The 17,060-nt window shown below is 41.1% G+C and overlaps 2 protein-coding genes across 7 annotated transcripts in view; both read left to right on the top strand.

The window, feature by feature from the left end:
• PLEKHD1 (pleckstrin homology and coiled-coil domain containing D1) overlaps nucleotides 1-17,060 on the top strand; it is a 664,905-nt gene that overhangs the window by 317,584 nt on the left and 330,261 nt on the right. The gene's annotated exons all lie outside the window — the stretch shown is intronic.
• GALNT16 (polypeptide N-acetylgalactosaminyltransferase 16) overlaps nucleotides 1-17,060 on the top strand; it is a 228,764-nt gene that overhangs the window by 112,713 nt on the left and 98,991 nt on the right. For all 3 annotated transcript variants that reach the window (XM_068253838.1, XM_068253836.1, XM_068253837.1), the window contains exons 2-3: nucleotides 13,271-13,446; nucleotides 16,955-17,053. In XM_068253838.1, coding sequence (XP_068109939.1) covers nucleotides 13,271-13,446; nucleotides 16,955-17,053 — 275 coding nt within the window. The remainder of the gene's footprint in view (nucleotides 1-13,270; nucleotides 13,447-16,954; nucleotides 17,054-17,060) is intronic.

Below are 17,060 nucleotides of genomic sequence, written 5' to 3'. Positions count from 1 at the left end.
TCCTGTGCAAGAGTTCAGGATCACTTTAAGAGCCTTACAATATGCATAGTTAATACTAAATAGTACTAGTAAAAGTTGAATACATCTTGAGTAATTTAGATGTGAGCATTAAGATTAATTCACAGTGTAGTTTATCTAAACTTTCTAAAATAACTGATGATGCACTTATGTATTGATGTAGTGATTAATAGCAGGGACTTAATTAAAGGTTTAATTAAAGTGTGTGTAACCTTCAGTTAATTAGGCTCTTAACAGACATAAACATTATGTGATATACTTAAGAATAAGCACTAGACTTGCTTGAAAGTAGATTGCTGCATTAGCTATATGAGGGTTAGGGAAAATATTTCAAGATAAACATTATAGATGAGGAAAACGGCTCATTGCATGATTTCAGCATACAGTTTTCATTTCTTGTTAAATAATTATAGTTTCATAGCCCAATCAAGTCATAGATAATGAAACATATCTATGCTATTTATTTTTGGATGCAGCAATGAACTGTGTTCACTGACAATAGTATCCAGACATATTTCTGAGCCCATGCAGTGATTTTCTATTTCAGGACTGTGTCTGTTTTTTATGCTGTGCTGCCCGAGGGTCTGAGGATCATGGCCATCCAATATTGGCTTCTGACTTTGTTCCTTGGGTACAGAAATGTCTCTGAGCTCTCTGAATCTTTCAATGACCTTATGTAATGTAGATATTGAAGTCCCCAAATTTTTTGCAATTTGATGTTGAGGAACATTACTAATTGTAGCACTATTTTCCTGTGCAGTATTTTACAGAGTGGTGTACTCCTCCCATCTTTACTTCTGAGAGACTCGTCCCCTCTGGGATGCTCTTTTTTTTACCCATTCATGTTACCGACCTGTTGCCAATTAACTTAATTAGTTGTTTGTTTCAAGTCTTTTTACTGTTGTTTATTTAGCATTACACAACTTTTCCATTCTTTTGTTGCCCGCCCAAACTTTTTCAGAAATTTGTTGCTGGCACCAAATTTAAAATGCGTGTACAATTTTGTTACATTATGCAGCGTAAAGTTTTCATTACATTATATTCAGTATAAGAGACATTCTGATTGGCACATACCAACTACCGTAAGTCAAAAAGAACATACTGTATATCCACTGTTACTGCTTCTGAAATGTGTCTATCACTGCGATAGTGAACCTCATTAACCATTTATGTCGTGGTTTATACAGTGGGAAGGGCAAGAATGAGGCTAAGTTTCCACTTCTGCGAAAATGGGCCGACATATCGGCCACGAATTCGGATGGAATTTAGCAGCCTATAGAAGTCTATGCAGAGCATCCAAATTCGTGGCTGAGGAAAAATCTGAGGCCCTGCAGCATAATTGCCACTGTCCGAATCCCGTAGCCGTGCATAGTGCAGCTAGAGGAATTTGGCTGTGAGACACGAGCAGCTGTGCTGGCATCGCATCTCGCAAGACTTATGCCGCGCACAAGTGGAAATGAGCCCTAAGTGCTCCTTTGGACTTGGTCTTGAAAAATGTGGGGCTCCAATGCACAGAGGTATGTGGTTCCAGCTTAGACATACCTCTGTGTTTATCTGAGATAGCTTTACCTGGGTCAGGTATACTTTAAGCCTGATATCAGGGATTAGACAGAAACCTGTCTACATTTTTTAGCATCAGTATTTATTCACTAGAGCTGTCCAGGTGGAGAAGGAACTGTTGCTTGCTAGCCAAAACTTTCCTGGAAAGACTGGGACTTGTGCCAAAGAAAAAGTAGCACAAGTTCTGAAACCAGATTTTATGTCCTATGATTTTAATCCTGTGTTCTAACCATGGAGACCAGAGGTCGCAAGATGAAGAACATGGTTAACCAGTGGCGTAGCTAAGGAGCTGTGGGCCCCGATGCAACTTTTACAATGGGGCCCCCCAAGCACTCTATACATAACAATTGGTACGGCGCACCAAAACCTGCCAATGGCAACTACAGTGTCAGAGGTGCAAGTAGGGGATGGGGAAAAGCTTGTTAATGATTACCACATCTATAGAAGTGATTATTGTGAACACAGGACCAATAGAGAGCTAATACTGTAGTTGAGGAAGGGCCTTTCGGGGCCCCTTTGGCCCAAGGGCCCCGATGCGGTCGCTACCTTTGCACCCCCTATTGCTACGCCCCTGTGGTTAACATGATACTGTGTGACTCCTACTCTGTAGTTCATTACAGCTTATTCATGAATAATAATAACAGAAAGAAAAAAGAGCAAATGTGGAGCTCTGGCCATGACACTAAAATTTAACGGAGGGGGATACATTTACCTCCCTAGTACAGCTCCTGCTTCTCTGTCAACCTTTCCTCCTTCATTGTGCAGGTATATTGTTGCCTGGCACTGCTGTGACATTAAAGAGAACCCGAGGTGGGTTTGAAGAATATTATCTGCATACAGAGGCTGGATCTGCCTATACAGCCCAGCCTCTGTTGCTATCCCAAACCTCTCTAAGGTCCCCCTGCACTCTGCAATCCCTCATAAATCACAGCCACGCTGCTGACAAACAGCTTGTCAGAGCTGGCTGTGTTTATCTCTATAGTGTCAGTCTGCCGCTCTCTCCGCCTCCTGCAGAACTCCAGTCCCCGCCTGCATCCCTTCCCTCCCTGCTGATTGGAGGGAAGGGACGGGGGCAGGGACCGGAGCTATGCAGGAGGCGGGGGAGCAGCTGAGACTGACACTACAGATGTAAACACAACCTCACAGCACGGCTGTGATTTATGAGGGATTGCAGAGTGCAGGGGGACCTTAGTGGGGTTTGGGATAGCAACAGAGGCTGGGCTGTATAGGCAGATACAGCCTCTGTATGCAGATAACATTCTTTAAACACACCTCGGGTTCTCTTTAAACGTTCTTCACCCACAACTTCCACAGTGGCTCTTCTGGTAATGGACTGTAGGACTGTAAGGGAAGCATCTGTTATGGACATGGTTGCTACTCTTCCTTAACCATTAGATCAAGTGACTGGAAGTGTTGGAGCTGATGGACCTGTTGTAAAGTAAAAATGAAAGATAGATCAAGAAATTATTGATTCTGTCCTGGTAATTCATTCATGTTGTTTGATCCAACACGAGAATACAGTTCGTCTTTTTAATTGCTGGCAGATATATTAAAAAAAAGGACAGCACAAACTGTGCTTATCTATAAACACACCCACTAACCATTTTATATGGCTTAAAGTTTTTTTTAACATTCGTAAATGCACAGAGTGAGATATTCCTTGCTTTGCTGTTGGCAACAACAGTATTTCCCACAATGCAATGAGGTTCAGTGACAGAAAACTGTCAGGGCCATGGCCCTGACTGACATCACACTGTGGCAAGGGTTTCACCATAATAGCAGCCACACATATGTTCCCTATGCACTATTGGAGAAAATATAAATAATTCTAGTGGGAAAGGGGTATCTGCCACTGATTGGGAAGATTGCAATCCTGGGTTAAAGTTCCTGTTTAGGGAAACTGGGCAAGAAGATGCCTGCAAAGTAAAGAAGATCAGGGAAATTCAGCTGAACATATAGTTTTCTGCCTACAGGCGATGTTGTATTTCCCTGAGGAAGCAGACCATTGAGAATGTGAAATGCATCAAAATCGGGGCTGGTTCTCTCATGAAGCAAGGTGAAACATTTGCATCAGGCACAAAGATTACAGGGGCAGCATGTTTGTACTGTGTGTTTACACTAACAGCATGCAGTGAGAGCAAGAGGAGAAGCGAGAGGAGTGCGAGGTGAAGAGTTCATCTTTGCGGAAAAGCAGCTTGTTGTGCTGTGTGAGGAGTCTGACAGTGAGTGAGGTCGGGGGATGCAGGAGAGCAGCAGTGTTTTATTTGACTTGCACAGCAGAAGGGAGGAGGTGGCACTGCTGAGGGTGAGCAGTTTGTTTGTCACAGACTCGCAGCCAGCCAGTGTGCTATTGTGTTGAGCTGCAGCATATCATGTCGAGTGCTGTGCGATCATTCCAAATCGGGGGGGCATCCTCGCAAGTTTGCCTCGGGCAGCAAAAAGTCTAGAACCGGCCCTGATCAAAATACGTAATGTTTATCCATATGCTTCAAATAATGGACCAGTTCACAGCAGTTCCTTGATGTTTTCGTCTGTATATTTTGGATTCATGTAAAATCAGCACAGGTGTTTTCTGCTTCAAGAGATTTTAAGGTGATTGAGCATGGTACTGCAGTACTGCTAGTCTCTCCCATGCTAAAGTTGTGCTGGCTATTTAAAGCACAACTTTGGTCATGAACTTAAATTATGAATGCATATTCATAATTTAAGTTTATCATGACCAAAGTTGTGCTGTAAATAGCCAGTCAAAAGAATATATATTATGCATAGGAACATATGTACACATAGAGAAAAGAATAGGAAGTGAGCAAAGAAGGGAAGATACAGTCCACAGAACAGGGTAGGGAGTTGCTCCCTGACCTCTTTTGTTACGTCAGTCATCCACACATCTACTCTACCCATCCCTCAAGCACTGATCTAACTAAAGTGAAGATAAAATGCTTTAATGACACATCTGATGAAAGGTAACAGCAATGTATTCAGACCAGAAGGAGAGCCCACTGCAACACCTAGGAATGTTAGGCTACATTTTACAAAAAAACAATAAAAACACAAGGTTATCTGCTGCACAATCTCATATATTGCTTAGCAACCCTCCCCACTTACAGTTAACCCTTCATTACCCTCATGAAACTACTGTTAATAACACCATTGGTCAGTATTTATTACTAACACCATTGTCTTCAATGCTGCTGTTAAGTGTAGATGTAATCTAAATACACAGATGTGTTACTGACAAAAGCAGTAATGGTAAGACATGAAGGGCAGTGACCAGTCCAGAAACAGGGAAGATTTCTGCTCTTTATCAGCTTACAGTTCAGATGAAGTGGTTGTGGAGATTGAAATGCTGGCAAGCTATTGAATAGACTGTAGCTGAGGTGATAGTGAGTGCATTGTCAGCAAGTGCAGGAAGAGGCAGAAGGGGATCAGAAAGGTTTAAAAAGGTCTGATTAGATAGGCTTGTCTCAGGTGCCCATCTGAAGTCTAAAATTAAAGGACAACTATCGCTAAAAAACAGCGTTTTTTTAAATACATACAATTAAAATGTTAATTTCTTCCAAAGTAAAAATGCACTATAATTTACTTTTTTTCCCTTTGTCACTGTCATTTACAGTTGGTGGTGAAAATGTAACAGATCTGAAAAGTTTTGGACCAGTCCAGCTTCTTTTAGGGGATTCTCAGTTAAGGAGCCCATACACTCGTCGATCTCAGTCATCGATCGATTCTGTAGAATTGATCAATCGGAAATCGATTCTTTCAAATCTATCTATCGATCGATTTGGGGGCCAATTTCAATGAATTTGATCTATCTGATTTCCAATAGATTTCATTCTGGAATCTATTGGAAATCTGTTTCTAGTGTGTGGCACACATCAGATAGATTCCTGTCAGATTTGCCTTGACAGGCATCTGACAGAAATCTATTTGATGGTCGAATCTGCTGCAAATCTATAAGTGTATGGCCACCTTTATTTCTCTATTTACAAAAGCACTTACTAGCACAAAACTGGTGATGCTCAGTCTAATGTATTGCTGAGAATCTCCCATGAGGAGATGGACTAGTCTAAAATCTGTCAGCGTTTTACCACCTACTGTAAGTGACAGCAATATAGGAAAAAAGTAATTTATAGGGCGTTTTACTTTTGGAGAAATGTACATTTTATATGTATATATTTTACATTTTTTTAAAAAGTGGTGAATTGTGCTTATGTGGTAATTCCCGGAGGCGCTGCATTGACGTGGCTTTTCGGGGTCGCTGGAGTTGGGGGGAGGGGGCTTGTAGGATGAGCAGGCCCATAAATAGGAGGAGGTTGATTAAATAGTAATTAATCACTTAACGGTATGATGGGTTGGTGGAGCATCTATATGGATAGGTTGGGGAAGTGTTGTATACGCTGTTGATGTGATTATGAATATATACAAACAAATATGTGCGATTTATTGTTTATTTATTTATTGTAATAGAAATTCATAAAAAAACTAAAAAGAATAACTCAAATTATGATCCAAATTCGAAACCCCTGTATGATGGCTTTGGTGATGTCATGTGTTTACATCTGGGTCACATATCAGCTGAGTTTGAAAAATAAATAAACAAATAAAATGATGAATTGTGTGTTCATGTACAGTGTTTCGGATTCACTATATATTCCTTTAGTTAGTTAGTTAGTTAGTTAGTTAGTTAGTTAGTTAGTTAGTTAGTTAGTTAGTTAGTTAACAAACATTTTGATATATATCTTTGAAGGCTGAATAACAGGAAGCTATGAGACATCCGGACCGGGACATAAAGAACCTGTTGTGAAGAAGTGGTCTTGACAATCTGCCATCAGGACTACTATATTACATACTGTTAGTTGTACTATCTAGCCACACCTCCTCAGGAATAGAGATTATTCTTAATGATGTGAGTGGCAGGGGGCCAGAATAAGTGAATATTATGTGTTTCTGTTGAAATCATGTCAGAGATATTTAACTGGTAATTATGTACACTTATAATTTAATGTGCTGCCTGCAGGAATTAAATGTAGCTCATATATAAATAACGTATTCAAGGTTGCAACATTTACGAAATTTGAAAGGACCACCAACTAGGCACAGCTATGATATGGGTGTGTGTGTGTGTGTGTGTGTGTGTGTGTGTGTGTGTGTGTGTGTGTGTGTGTGTGTGTGTGTGTGTGTGTGTGTGTGTGTGTGTGTGTGTGTGTGTGTGTGTGTGTGTGTGTGTGTGTGTGTGTGTGTGTGTGTGTGTGTGTGTGTGTGTGTGTGTGTGTGTGTGTGTGTGTGCGCACGCTTCTTTAACTGTATATTTAAACATTTTAATTTCAATTACATTACAAAATAGTCTTGAGTATCTATGAAATGCAAAACAATTCTTATGAAAGTGAAGATACATTTTCCACTCAGATTTTGCACTTTGAAGAGATCTTATGAAGCATTACTTACCAACATTTGAATTGGTTTGAATTCCATTTGGTTCGTGCTCTATTCTTGCAAATGCAGCAGTCCTATTGTCCTACATTTGGAGTCTGTTCCAAACTTTGCAGCAATCAGTGAGTGAAGTACATATGTGAGAATTGTCGCCCATTGAGGATTGGGAAACGATCCCTCAGGCGGAATTTGGGGGATGATGCTGTACAGACACATTACTAGCCTTGAGGCTAGCGATGTGTTCTGTTTCTATGGAGGAAGGCAGAGGGAGGATAATCAGCAGACAACAGAGCAGCTTCAATCAGTCGGGGAGAGGTTAAAATAGCATTGTGATCGGTAATGCTCGGGCATTAGGAGTCATTAGGATACAACAGCAAGGATCCTTCATGATGCCTGAGCAATATTGATCGTCAGCCGCTGTACACACATAATGATCGCTGGCTGAAACGGCCATTTCAGCCGTTGGTTAACACGTGTGTGTGTGTGTAGCTTATCCACTAAGGAACACTATTGCAAAGGCGTTGCGATCACCTTTTTTTGTATTTTCCACTACCAGGCTTCCATTACGATTCCGCCGCGATCCGTCTTGTGTACGGTGTGTTTGAGATTTGTGGCGAGAGAAAAAAACGAGCTGGAAAATATTTTGAATTGAAGAATTGTGAATAAAATTTCAAAGTATTTAAAGGCATTGCAAATTAACAGCGAATGCAAATGCATTGCACCAATGGAAATATAATATGGAAACATTCGCCGCAGATACAGTTGGATTGACCGTACCTTGCATATTGTGATCCGCAAGTGATCAGAACGCTAAATGCTGGTAATGGAAAAGCGCCCTTTGAGTTTCTTAACAAGTAGTGGGGAGCATTACATACGACTCAGTACCACTGCTGTTCATGGAGGAGTATGGAGCAGCCCAGTTCAGCCCAATTCAATCCAAGTGAATGGTCTTGCCTGTCTTCACCACCCAACATTGCATGTATGTGCATTTTCATTACACCGCTGCATTGCTCAGTGAGTGGTGTGAATACTGAGCACTGTCTGTGAATGGCTGGGAAGAGGCCATGCTGTGCAGTGAGCCAAGCTCTGCTTTACATTTGGTGTTAATGGGCCCTAAATACATAAGGATCACATTGCATTTGACTCAGTGGCTGTGCACATACTCCAAAACAGAGAAACCTAATCTAATAGACATGAATGTGATAAGTACTAAAGCCAGCATTGCATTTATAGTCTATAGCCAATTTCTCCTGTGTCAGTAAAACAGCGTTTTCCTGGACAGTTTTAAATAAAAGGTCTTTCTGTGACTGTAAGTTGAGCTGATGAACAACTACAACTTGTCATCCAATGCGGCTGTCCAAGGGCTGCTCTATTGTGGCCGTTTGTATGAGTTTGGAGGCATCAAGTGTGAGCAGTGTTCATCCTCTTGCTTCAGACAGTATGCACTTACATCCCGCAATACAGGCATTATTGTGTACCCTGGAGAAGGCCATATGGTATTCATTTTGAACACTACAGGCGCTATGACCAGTGACCCAAAGAAAATACACCAGCTGGTATTCATGTTATTTAACTCTAAAAAGTGGCATTGCCATTTGTGTTCTGTTTGGGAAGATTTCCATTTACTTCCTGTTCCAGTGACCTCAGCCAGTAAGATAGGATGTGAGAAATCATACTAATGATTACACAAACATCAACCTGCTAATATGGGCAAAATTCTTCACCTCCCCTGCTGTCTGCCAAGGGGATTTTTTATAGCATTTAACTTTAAAAGAAACATTTAGGTTTCTAATGGTTATATCACTTCTAAATATTTTCTATTAATATATGAATATATAATGTGTATCACATTCTACCAACAAATAGAGCTTGACAGAACTAATGGTAAAGTGAACATCCAGACTAAAAATCTAGTCAGCAGCACTAAAAAGGCTTGGGGTTTCTTTAACAGTTTCACAGCATCAGGACTTTTTTTTTACCCAAGCCTTATTTTTAGCTGCACAGAAGAAAACTGCCCGGGCATTTTTCCCCTGATGCTGTGCAAAGCATGATGGGATTTCTGATGATGTTGTTCTTCTTCTGCTGTTTTGGTGCAATTTTTTTATTTTTAATTTGAGATTTGAAGCCTAGCGTGCACACAGCTGGGAGGAGTTATCAGGACACAGGACAGTTGGAACTGTGTCTCATGCTGCCTGTCACCTCCTTTCAACCAAAAAGATGGCTGCCCCATGAAATCACAAACATTTGCCTGTTCTTTTAAAACAGGGTGGGTAAGAGATTAAATTACCTATCTATTTTATTAACATAACTAATGAAACTTATGGTGGCCATACATGGTACAATAAAAAGGTTCAATTTTCCCGTTTATTCGATTTAAATGATCGAATTGAATGAAAGTTAAAAATATTATTTTTTTTTCGATCAAGAAATTCGAACGATTATCCCGTTTTTTCGGGAAAAATTATCGGACATGCTGGAAAAATCGTTATATTCGATCTAACGGAATAATCGAAGTAAATTATCTAATTGAAAAATTGTACCATGTATGGCCACCTTTAGTGACAGTGTGTTTGTTTAGGCTGAAGTTCCCCTTTAATATGGTTGCTCCATAATTGCTCTGTCTCCTCATAGGAGTCGTGTTTGACCTCTTAGGGGTTACCTGAGAATGCTGGGAGAGACTAGGGGGTCTCTGACTATGCAGTTGCTCCCAGTGCAGTTTTCCATCCATTTGCCAGCTTCACTCTTAGAGAGTGGGCAGGCCAGATATCTCATCTACCCCCTGTGTTGGGTAAGCAGGGGAACAGTATTTTATTAACGCTAAACCTAACCCTATTCTCACTCCAGCTCTCTCTATGGAAGCCTAACCCTAACTGACCCCCTGACTAATTCCTAACCCCAACTGACATCCCCCCCCCCCCACCAATACCTAGCCCTACCCGAATCACCACCATGCTTAACCCAACTGACTCTGCACTTTTGCCTAACTGTATCATAAACATGAATTGCATTCACTCTTTAACCCTTTCTGGACCGGACGGTTCTGGCCCCTTAAAGTGGACCTGAACTTTTGCACCGGACAGAAAGAAAACATAGAGAAATTCACCCTGTATGTATTTAGAGAGTTTAGCCTGTCTAATTCCCTCTTTGTGTCTAATCACAAGTTGTAATATGATTTCTCCCCTGTGTCACATGACTGCCATGGCAGATAAGGCAGATAAGCTCATTTGAAAGCACAGGATGTTTGCACTGTTTCTTTTTTCTGATTCATGGAAGCAGACATATTGTTGATTTATTTTAAGATTTGTATCAGCTGCACCAAAGTAATGTTTTTCTTTAAAGGTTATTATGCTGTTGCGTATCTTTTAGAGCAGAGAGGACGTTCTGAGTTCAGGACCAGAGCTGTCCTTACCCTTTAGTATACAGTGATTAATGTGATTGGCTCACAGTAATCACAATCACAAGTAATCACAATGATATTGGCTCGTGACTGAGATACAACAGCTGTGCTGTCACGGTAACAGCAGAGCGAGTGGGCTGCAGCGTTGCTGGATCGGCAAGAATTATAGGAATGGCGTGAGTTAAAATCTACGCCAGTCTATGTAGGGAAAATTAGCGGGTGGCCCCAGCGCCAACATTTCCCTTTATAGCCGCAATTAACATGGGTGCCACCTCCGGCGCCAAAATTTCCTGTTTTGCTTGTGACTTCCCCTTAACAGAGCTCACAATTCAATACCTGTACTATAACCTAGGACCAATTGTATTAGAGGCCCACACAAACATGGATTATACACATTTTATGCAGATGTTGTGGCCACTGTCCGAGACACAAATCTAACTCCATCATGGCAAGGCAAAAGTGCTAACCACTTGGGCATTGTGGTGCTCCCAACTCCCATAGCTCCCAACTGTCCCTCTTTTGGAGGGACAGTCCCTCTTTGGGAGCCCTGCCCCCCTGTCCCTCTTTTTTCCTCATTTGTCCCTCTTTCTGGACTCCCTCTTTCTATGTAAATATATATATATATATATATATATATATATATATATATATATATATATATATACATATATATATATATATATATATATATATAAATATATTATTTTCTAATAAAACTGTATTTGACTCTAAACTTTATTCACATCCTTTAAATTGATATATTACTAATTTTACAATGTAAATATGATGGAAAATGAACCAGGGTAGAAAGGACCAATGTGGTTTGAATTATAAAACAACATATTTTTTTTCCTGAAATCTTTATGGTATGCGTGACTAGGGGTGTGACGGGAGTGTGATCAGGGTTGTGGCTGAAGTGTCCCTCTTTCTCATCTCAAAAAGTTGGGAGGTATGCCCACTCCCATTAGCATCTAGAAGGGAAAAAGGGAGAAAGACGGTGTCACTTCTGAATTGTGGCTTATAGGAAGGATACAGAAGGGGACACCAAATATAGTGCAGTATGTAGTAAACTGGGTTTTTTGGAGAAACAATAGCATATGATTTTATACTCACAAATATGGGTTACCTCAAAGGCAACCACAACTGTGTAGGCAGGTGGGGAGCATTAGGACCTGACCCCACTAAGGTTGAGAAGTCGCTCTCTGTAGATAAGAAACAAGGGGTAGCACCCCTCCACCTGTTCTAACCATGCTACACTTCTGAATTGTGTGTGAACATGAAGATTTTGCCATGAGTGCCATAATTAATTTCCATGACTGGGGTTAAGGCTTCATGATTTTTAGTTTTAATCAGTGATATTGTGCAATATTTTATCTCAGTTATACCCTCAAGGCACTTGTACTTTCAAATATGTATAATTACTCTACCAAAGCATAGTGAGCACAATTCATGTTTATGTTAATGACTTCATTCCCTTGTTAAAACAAGTGAGGACAGTGATAAATGTGTCCCTTATGAAATGGGTCATATTGCATCCATTTGTTGGTGACCACATTTTACTTTATTAATGAAAACAATATTTTTTTTGTCAGTGATGTATTTGAATGGTTGCAATAATAGTCTACACATTTAATACAGTACAATCCTGAGGGACTAGTGATACTTACATTTACATGCAAACCCATGGTGAAATCAACAGGAGATGGAGTTGGCCGTGTGACCATTGGGCTACCATGCATAACACACTGCTGGACTTGTTGGTGCTACATTTGCGCGCGCTTTGGGAATAAATATGTTTGATTCTCCCTAGCATAGCTATAATGGCTCTCTTTCTCAATAGAGAGGCAAACATTGAGCAGTCACATGACATGAAGATAGAAATTATTTTGGCGCACACACAGAGGAAGCCCCACCAAAAATAAAAGGTCTTCAGAGGGGTGGAAGGTAGGCTTTGCTCAAAAGAATAGATGATGCTGATCAGCGAAAGGAATGGAGGCCTCAAGAAGCTTCCACATGGAGCAGAAAATGGCTTTGTTGTTAGATACAGTGAGTGCAGACCATATTAACTGGAGAGATCTTTTATTGCACTGAATGAGGTTAAAAGGAGATTACATCCTGGGTGTATTGAGGAAAAGGACCCCGCAAAGTAAACCAGTGTCTTAGTAAGTGAAAATGGCAGCCTCCTCTCCACACTTTTAGTAGTTTGTGTGGTAGGTTGGGGAGCATACAGTTTAGGTTATAAGGTAGATATAAAGCTGCTCTCTTCTTCTCCATCACATCTTTACTGTTGTCCCTTGGGAGGGGAGGCATGCAGTACAGGCAACATGACAACACACTGTATATAGGACTTAGAGTAATGGCCACAGAGATGCGCAAGAGAGAAGTGGAAGCTTTATATGTCCACCGCACACTGCTGCACCTGGGCAGCTTAGCTTTCCCTGTGGGGGGTAGGAAGACACTTGGAGTTGTGATGAGTATAGTATTGGGGACTGGTATAGTATGGGGACCAAAAACAAGGGACACATTGTTAAAGAAAAGGATGCATGTCCGTGCGCTCTGGCAATGGCCATGGGAGATGGACTCCAGGCCCATAACAGTCGCCATGGTTACTATGATTCTGCCACTGGTTACGTTCCAAATGTACTGTCCACTTAAGCCATTATGCTGAAACTATTTACAAATAACCGCCAAACAATCTATACATTCTGTAATAGTTTTCTCAGCACACAATCAGGCTTGGAAAAAGCTTTCTATTTCTTGTTGCTTCACCTCTCGCATCTGCCAAAACTATCAAGGCTGTGTGAATTGTGCAGGGATTAGCAGAGAGATGCAGTCTGCGCACGTCTCATGAGATGGGTTTTGTTCCAGGTGACGTCAGCCCTCCAGACAGAGAAGGGGAAACTGAATGGCTTTGATGAGAAGTCCTATCTATCCTCCAAGTTTCTAAAGGCTGGAGAAGATCCCTACCGTCAGCACGCCTTCAACCAGCTGGAAAGTGACAAGCTGAGCAGTGACCGGCCCATTCGTGACACAAGACACTACAAGTAAAGTGCATCTCTCATTAATGCTGTGTGACAAGTACATAAAGGAGGACATTCTATAGGGTGAATGCAGAGGTCACGGATGCTGGCGGAAATCTGCTGGCCTGGCTGGATTTCAGACAGCTGTGCAGCTCGAAATTCTTTAACTGTATTATTAAGAATTAATCACACTGTGACCTGACCTCAACTTTGCCAGTATATGTCACTTCTTACTATTGTGCTCTACTATCATTTAAAATACTGTATATAATTGAAAAAAAAGTAAAATTTAGAGATAAGTATATGTATTTAAGTGACACTGAAGTGAAAAAAATCACCAAAAACTTATGATATAATGAATTGTCTGTGTAATACAGATAATTAGTAGAACATTAGTAGCAAAGAAAATATTCTCATATTTTTATTTTCAGTTGTATAGGTTTTTGGTTTTTTTATATTGCATCATTCTGTCATATTTGCAGTTTACAAACCACACTCTCTATTTTAAACTATAAAACAAAGCAGAGCTAATGACCCTTTGAACGTCCCTGCAGTAAAATCTTATGTGAAGCTGTCTCTCATTGTTTCTTTGATGTATGAGTGCTTCAGAAAACAGGACTGTCTTTCACCCAAGTTGGGTCTGAGAGCTCAGAGAAACTCTTTTGCATAGATAACTGAAGTTCCTTAACTCTTCCTTTACTGGGAAACAATATGAGACCATTTTCTTTGCTACTAATGTACCATTTCTTAGCTGTTCTACACATAGAATTCATTATATCATACTTTTTTTTCACTTCACTTGTACTATTCTTTGTTGCATTTATCATACGTTACTGATTTTCTGATATCCTTGAATGAGCTAAGGATCATCAGCATAAGGACTGCCTAGTTGTCTTCATTATGCCTGTACATGTACATAGAACAGATGTAGCTGCTGCCCGCTGCACTGACAGCTTTGCCATGCCTCTCCTGCAGATTCCCTCCCACCACTGTCCATTCTTATGTGACAGCTCCTCACAAACATGTGGTCTGATAGTTTTTTATCTGATCAAGTTGTCAATCTCTGTAATCTGTTCCTGTCTGTGTCCAAAATCTAAGCAGGTTTGCCCGCAAGGCAGCCTTGGCAGGTGTTTATACATTAATAGATCTTACCCATCCCTTTTTGCCTGTCACTACATTGCATGGTCACATCCTGAGCACAACAGGTATGTCTGAATAACACAGATTGATACAATTCTTGCAATTGATATAGCTGTAGCTGATCTGGTAAATATTTTTTTTCTTATGGTAGTGAGAGTGGAGAGCATGAAATTTCCCTCTCCCCATAAAGCAACTTACGTATCAAGGAGGTGGGGCTTATTAAAGGGAACCTAAACTGAGAAGGACATGGATTTTTCCTTTTAAATTAATACAAGTTTCCTGACTCTCCTGCTGATCCTGTGTCTCTAATACTTTTAGCCACAGCCCCTCAACAAGCATGCAGATCAGTTGCTCTGACTGAAGTCAGACTGGATTAGCTGCATGCTTGTTTCAGGTGTGTGATTCAACCAGCCAAAGAGATCAGCAGGACAGCCAGGCAACTGGTATTGTTTAAAAGGAAACATCCACATTCCTCTCAGTTTATGTTCCCTTTAAATAATTGGGGCTATGGTGCATATTGCCACTTTCTTAATAAGGTGACAGCTCATCTCCGGTAAATGAATAAAAAGGACCATTTTCTAGACCTTCAATTTTTTTTTTACAATAAAGGTTAAAAAAAAACAGCTGGGAACTCCTCAACTCATGGAATTCTGAAACTCTGTAGGCTGCAGAGTTTAATTGCAGTAGCAGTAAGGGCCCTTTTCCATTGTCATAGTAATGCGAATGAGGCTACCTCACCACATAGCATCACTTCCGCTGACGTTCACGTCACTTCCGCATCAGGAGACGAGGAAGTGTATGGAGGCGATGGCGGGTGGATGCGGCTGTGCGAGAATCTGCAGCATGCTGCAGATTCTCGGATTGCTCTGCACGCAATGGAAACTGTTTCATTGCTGTGCATTGATTTCAGAACACAATATTTACAAAAAGGTTTACACTCCCAAATACATCTCATCTATCTGTGCAACAGAGTAGAACCTAGTGGGTGCTAAGTCTGTTAGTCAGGCTAGTGTCTAACCTGAAAAGACCATACAATATATACAAATGACTCGCACGCCAGCAAATTGAGTAAGTTTGTATTGAGCCTAATAAAGATTGCAGTAAAATATGCTCCAATGTTAACAAAACCTGAGTGGCGCATCAGCAGACAACAAAAAAGTGACAATAGCATAAGTACTTATATGGAGTCAATGCAGAGCCTGCCGGAAGGAGCATACTTGTATATACCCTCTGACGAAGAGTTATTCCGAAACAGCGCGCTGTCGGTATATTTTTTCTATGGAGTCTCTGTCCTAACATACTGTTTATGTGCATGCCTTGCTATGTGGCCCACTGCTTGTGTACATTGTATGCTTACTGCTATGTATGTTTTTTGTGAGGCTCTGCATTGACTCCATATAAGTACTTATGCTGTTGTCACTTTTTGTTGTCTGCTGATGTGCCACTCATGTTGTGTTAACATTGGAGCATTTTTTACTGCAATCTTTATTAGTCTCAATACAAACTTTGATTTCAGGACACCCGTGGTGTGATGTATCGCTATCCTTTTAACATTCAGTATATAAAAAATTGTTACCTCTGTCTGCAATCTTCAGATGAGAACCAGAATATTCATACATGCCCACCGTGGGAGCGGTTGTTCAGTTGCCCTTGTTGCTGCCTCTGTGCACTGCCCTCCACGTTGTATTCCAGCTCTCATATACTTCCTCCTGCACAAGGAAGTATATGAGAGCTGGAATGTGACATGGAGCCAGAGACAGCGAAAAGGGTGATTTAGCACCCCCTGCCGCGGTGTGCATGTACAAAGATTCAGGTTCTCCTCTGAAGAATTCAGAATGAGTTAACATATTGGAATATTCAGAACATGTCAATACTACATCCTTTCGATTGCCCCCCTCATCTCTACTGTGCTTCCTGGGATCTTCCAACTCACTTCTAATGGCATGCTGCTCTGTCAGAACTTGCCATCTTTATCGCAATGCCTACCTCTTCTTAGTGACCTGGGGCATGTTTTTGCGTAATAACATGATGGTCATGGAGAAGAGGCAGGCATCAGGATGAAGACGAGGAGCATGGACAGAGCAGCGTAGTGGGACAGGTGAGTTGAAATGCTGATCATGCAAGGGCCCAAGAAACACAGTAGAGCTAAGGGGGAGAGAGGAGGTCTGGGGGCCCGGCATTGCTCAGGGGCCCTGGGACAATTACTCCCATTGCCCCAATGGTAGGGCCGGCCCTGCTGCTAGGCACTGGTACAGAATAACAGCAACTTTTCTATATTTTGCCAAATACTGTGTGAGGAGAAGAGAAACACGCTTGATCCTATTGAAGCATGTAATTTGTGTAATATTTCTTAGTGTAGACCAGTAACAAGCACTGCTGTATTTCTCTCCAGATGCACCACTGTGCATTATGATGTTGACCTGCCGTCCACCAGTGTAATTATCACGTTCCACAATGAAGCTCGTTCCACTCTTCTCCGTACTATCAAAAGGTGAGCA

This window comes from Hyperolius riggenbachi, chromosome 9 (genome assembly GCF_040937935.1).
Source record: "Hyperolius riggenbachi isolate aHypRig1 chromosome 9, aHypRig1.pri, whole genome shotgun sequence".
Lineage (NCBI taxonomy): Eukaryota > Metazoa > Chordata > Amphibia > Anura > Hyperoliidae > Hyperolius > Hyperolius riggenbachi.
The sequence above is the reverse complement of the archived record's forward strand: the minus strand, read 5'-3'. Positions and strand labels throughout refer to the sequence as shown.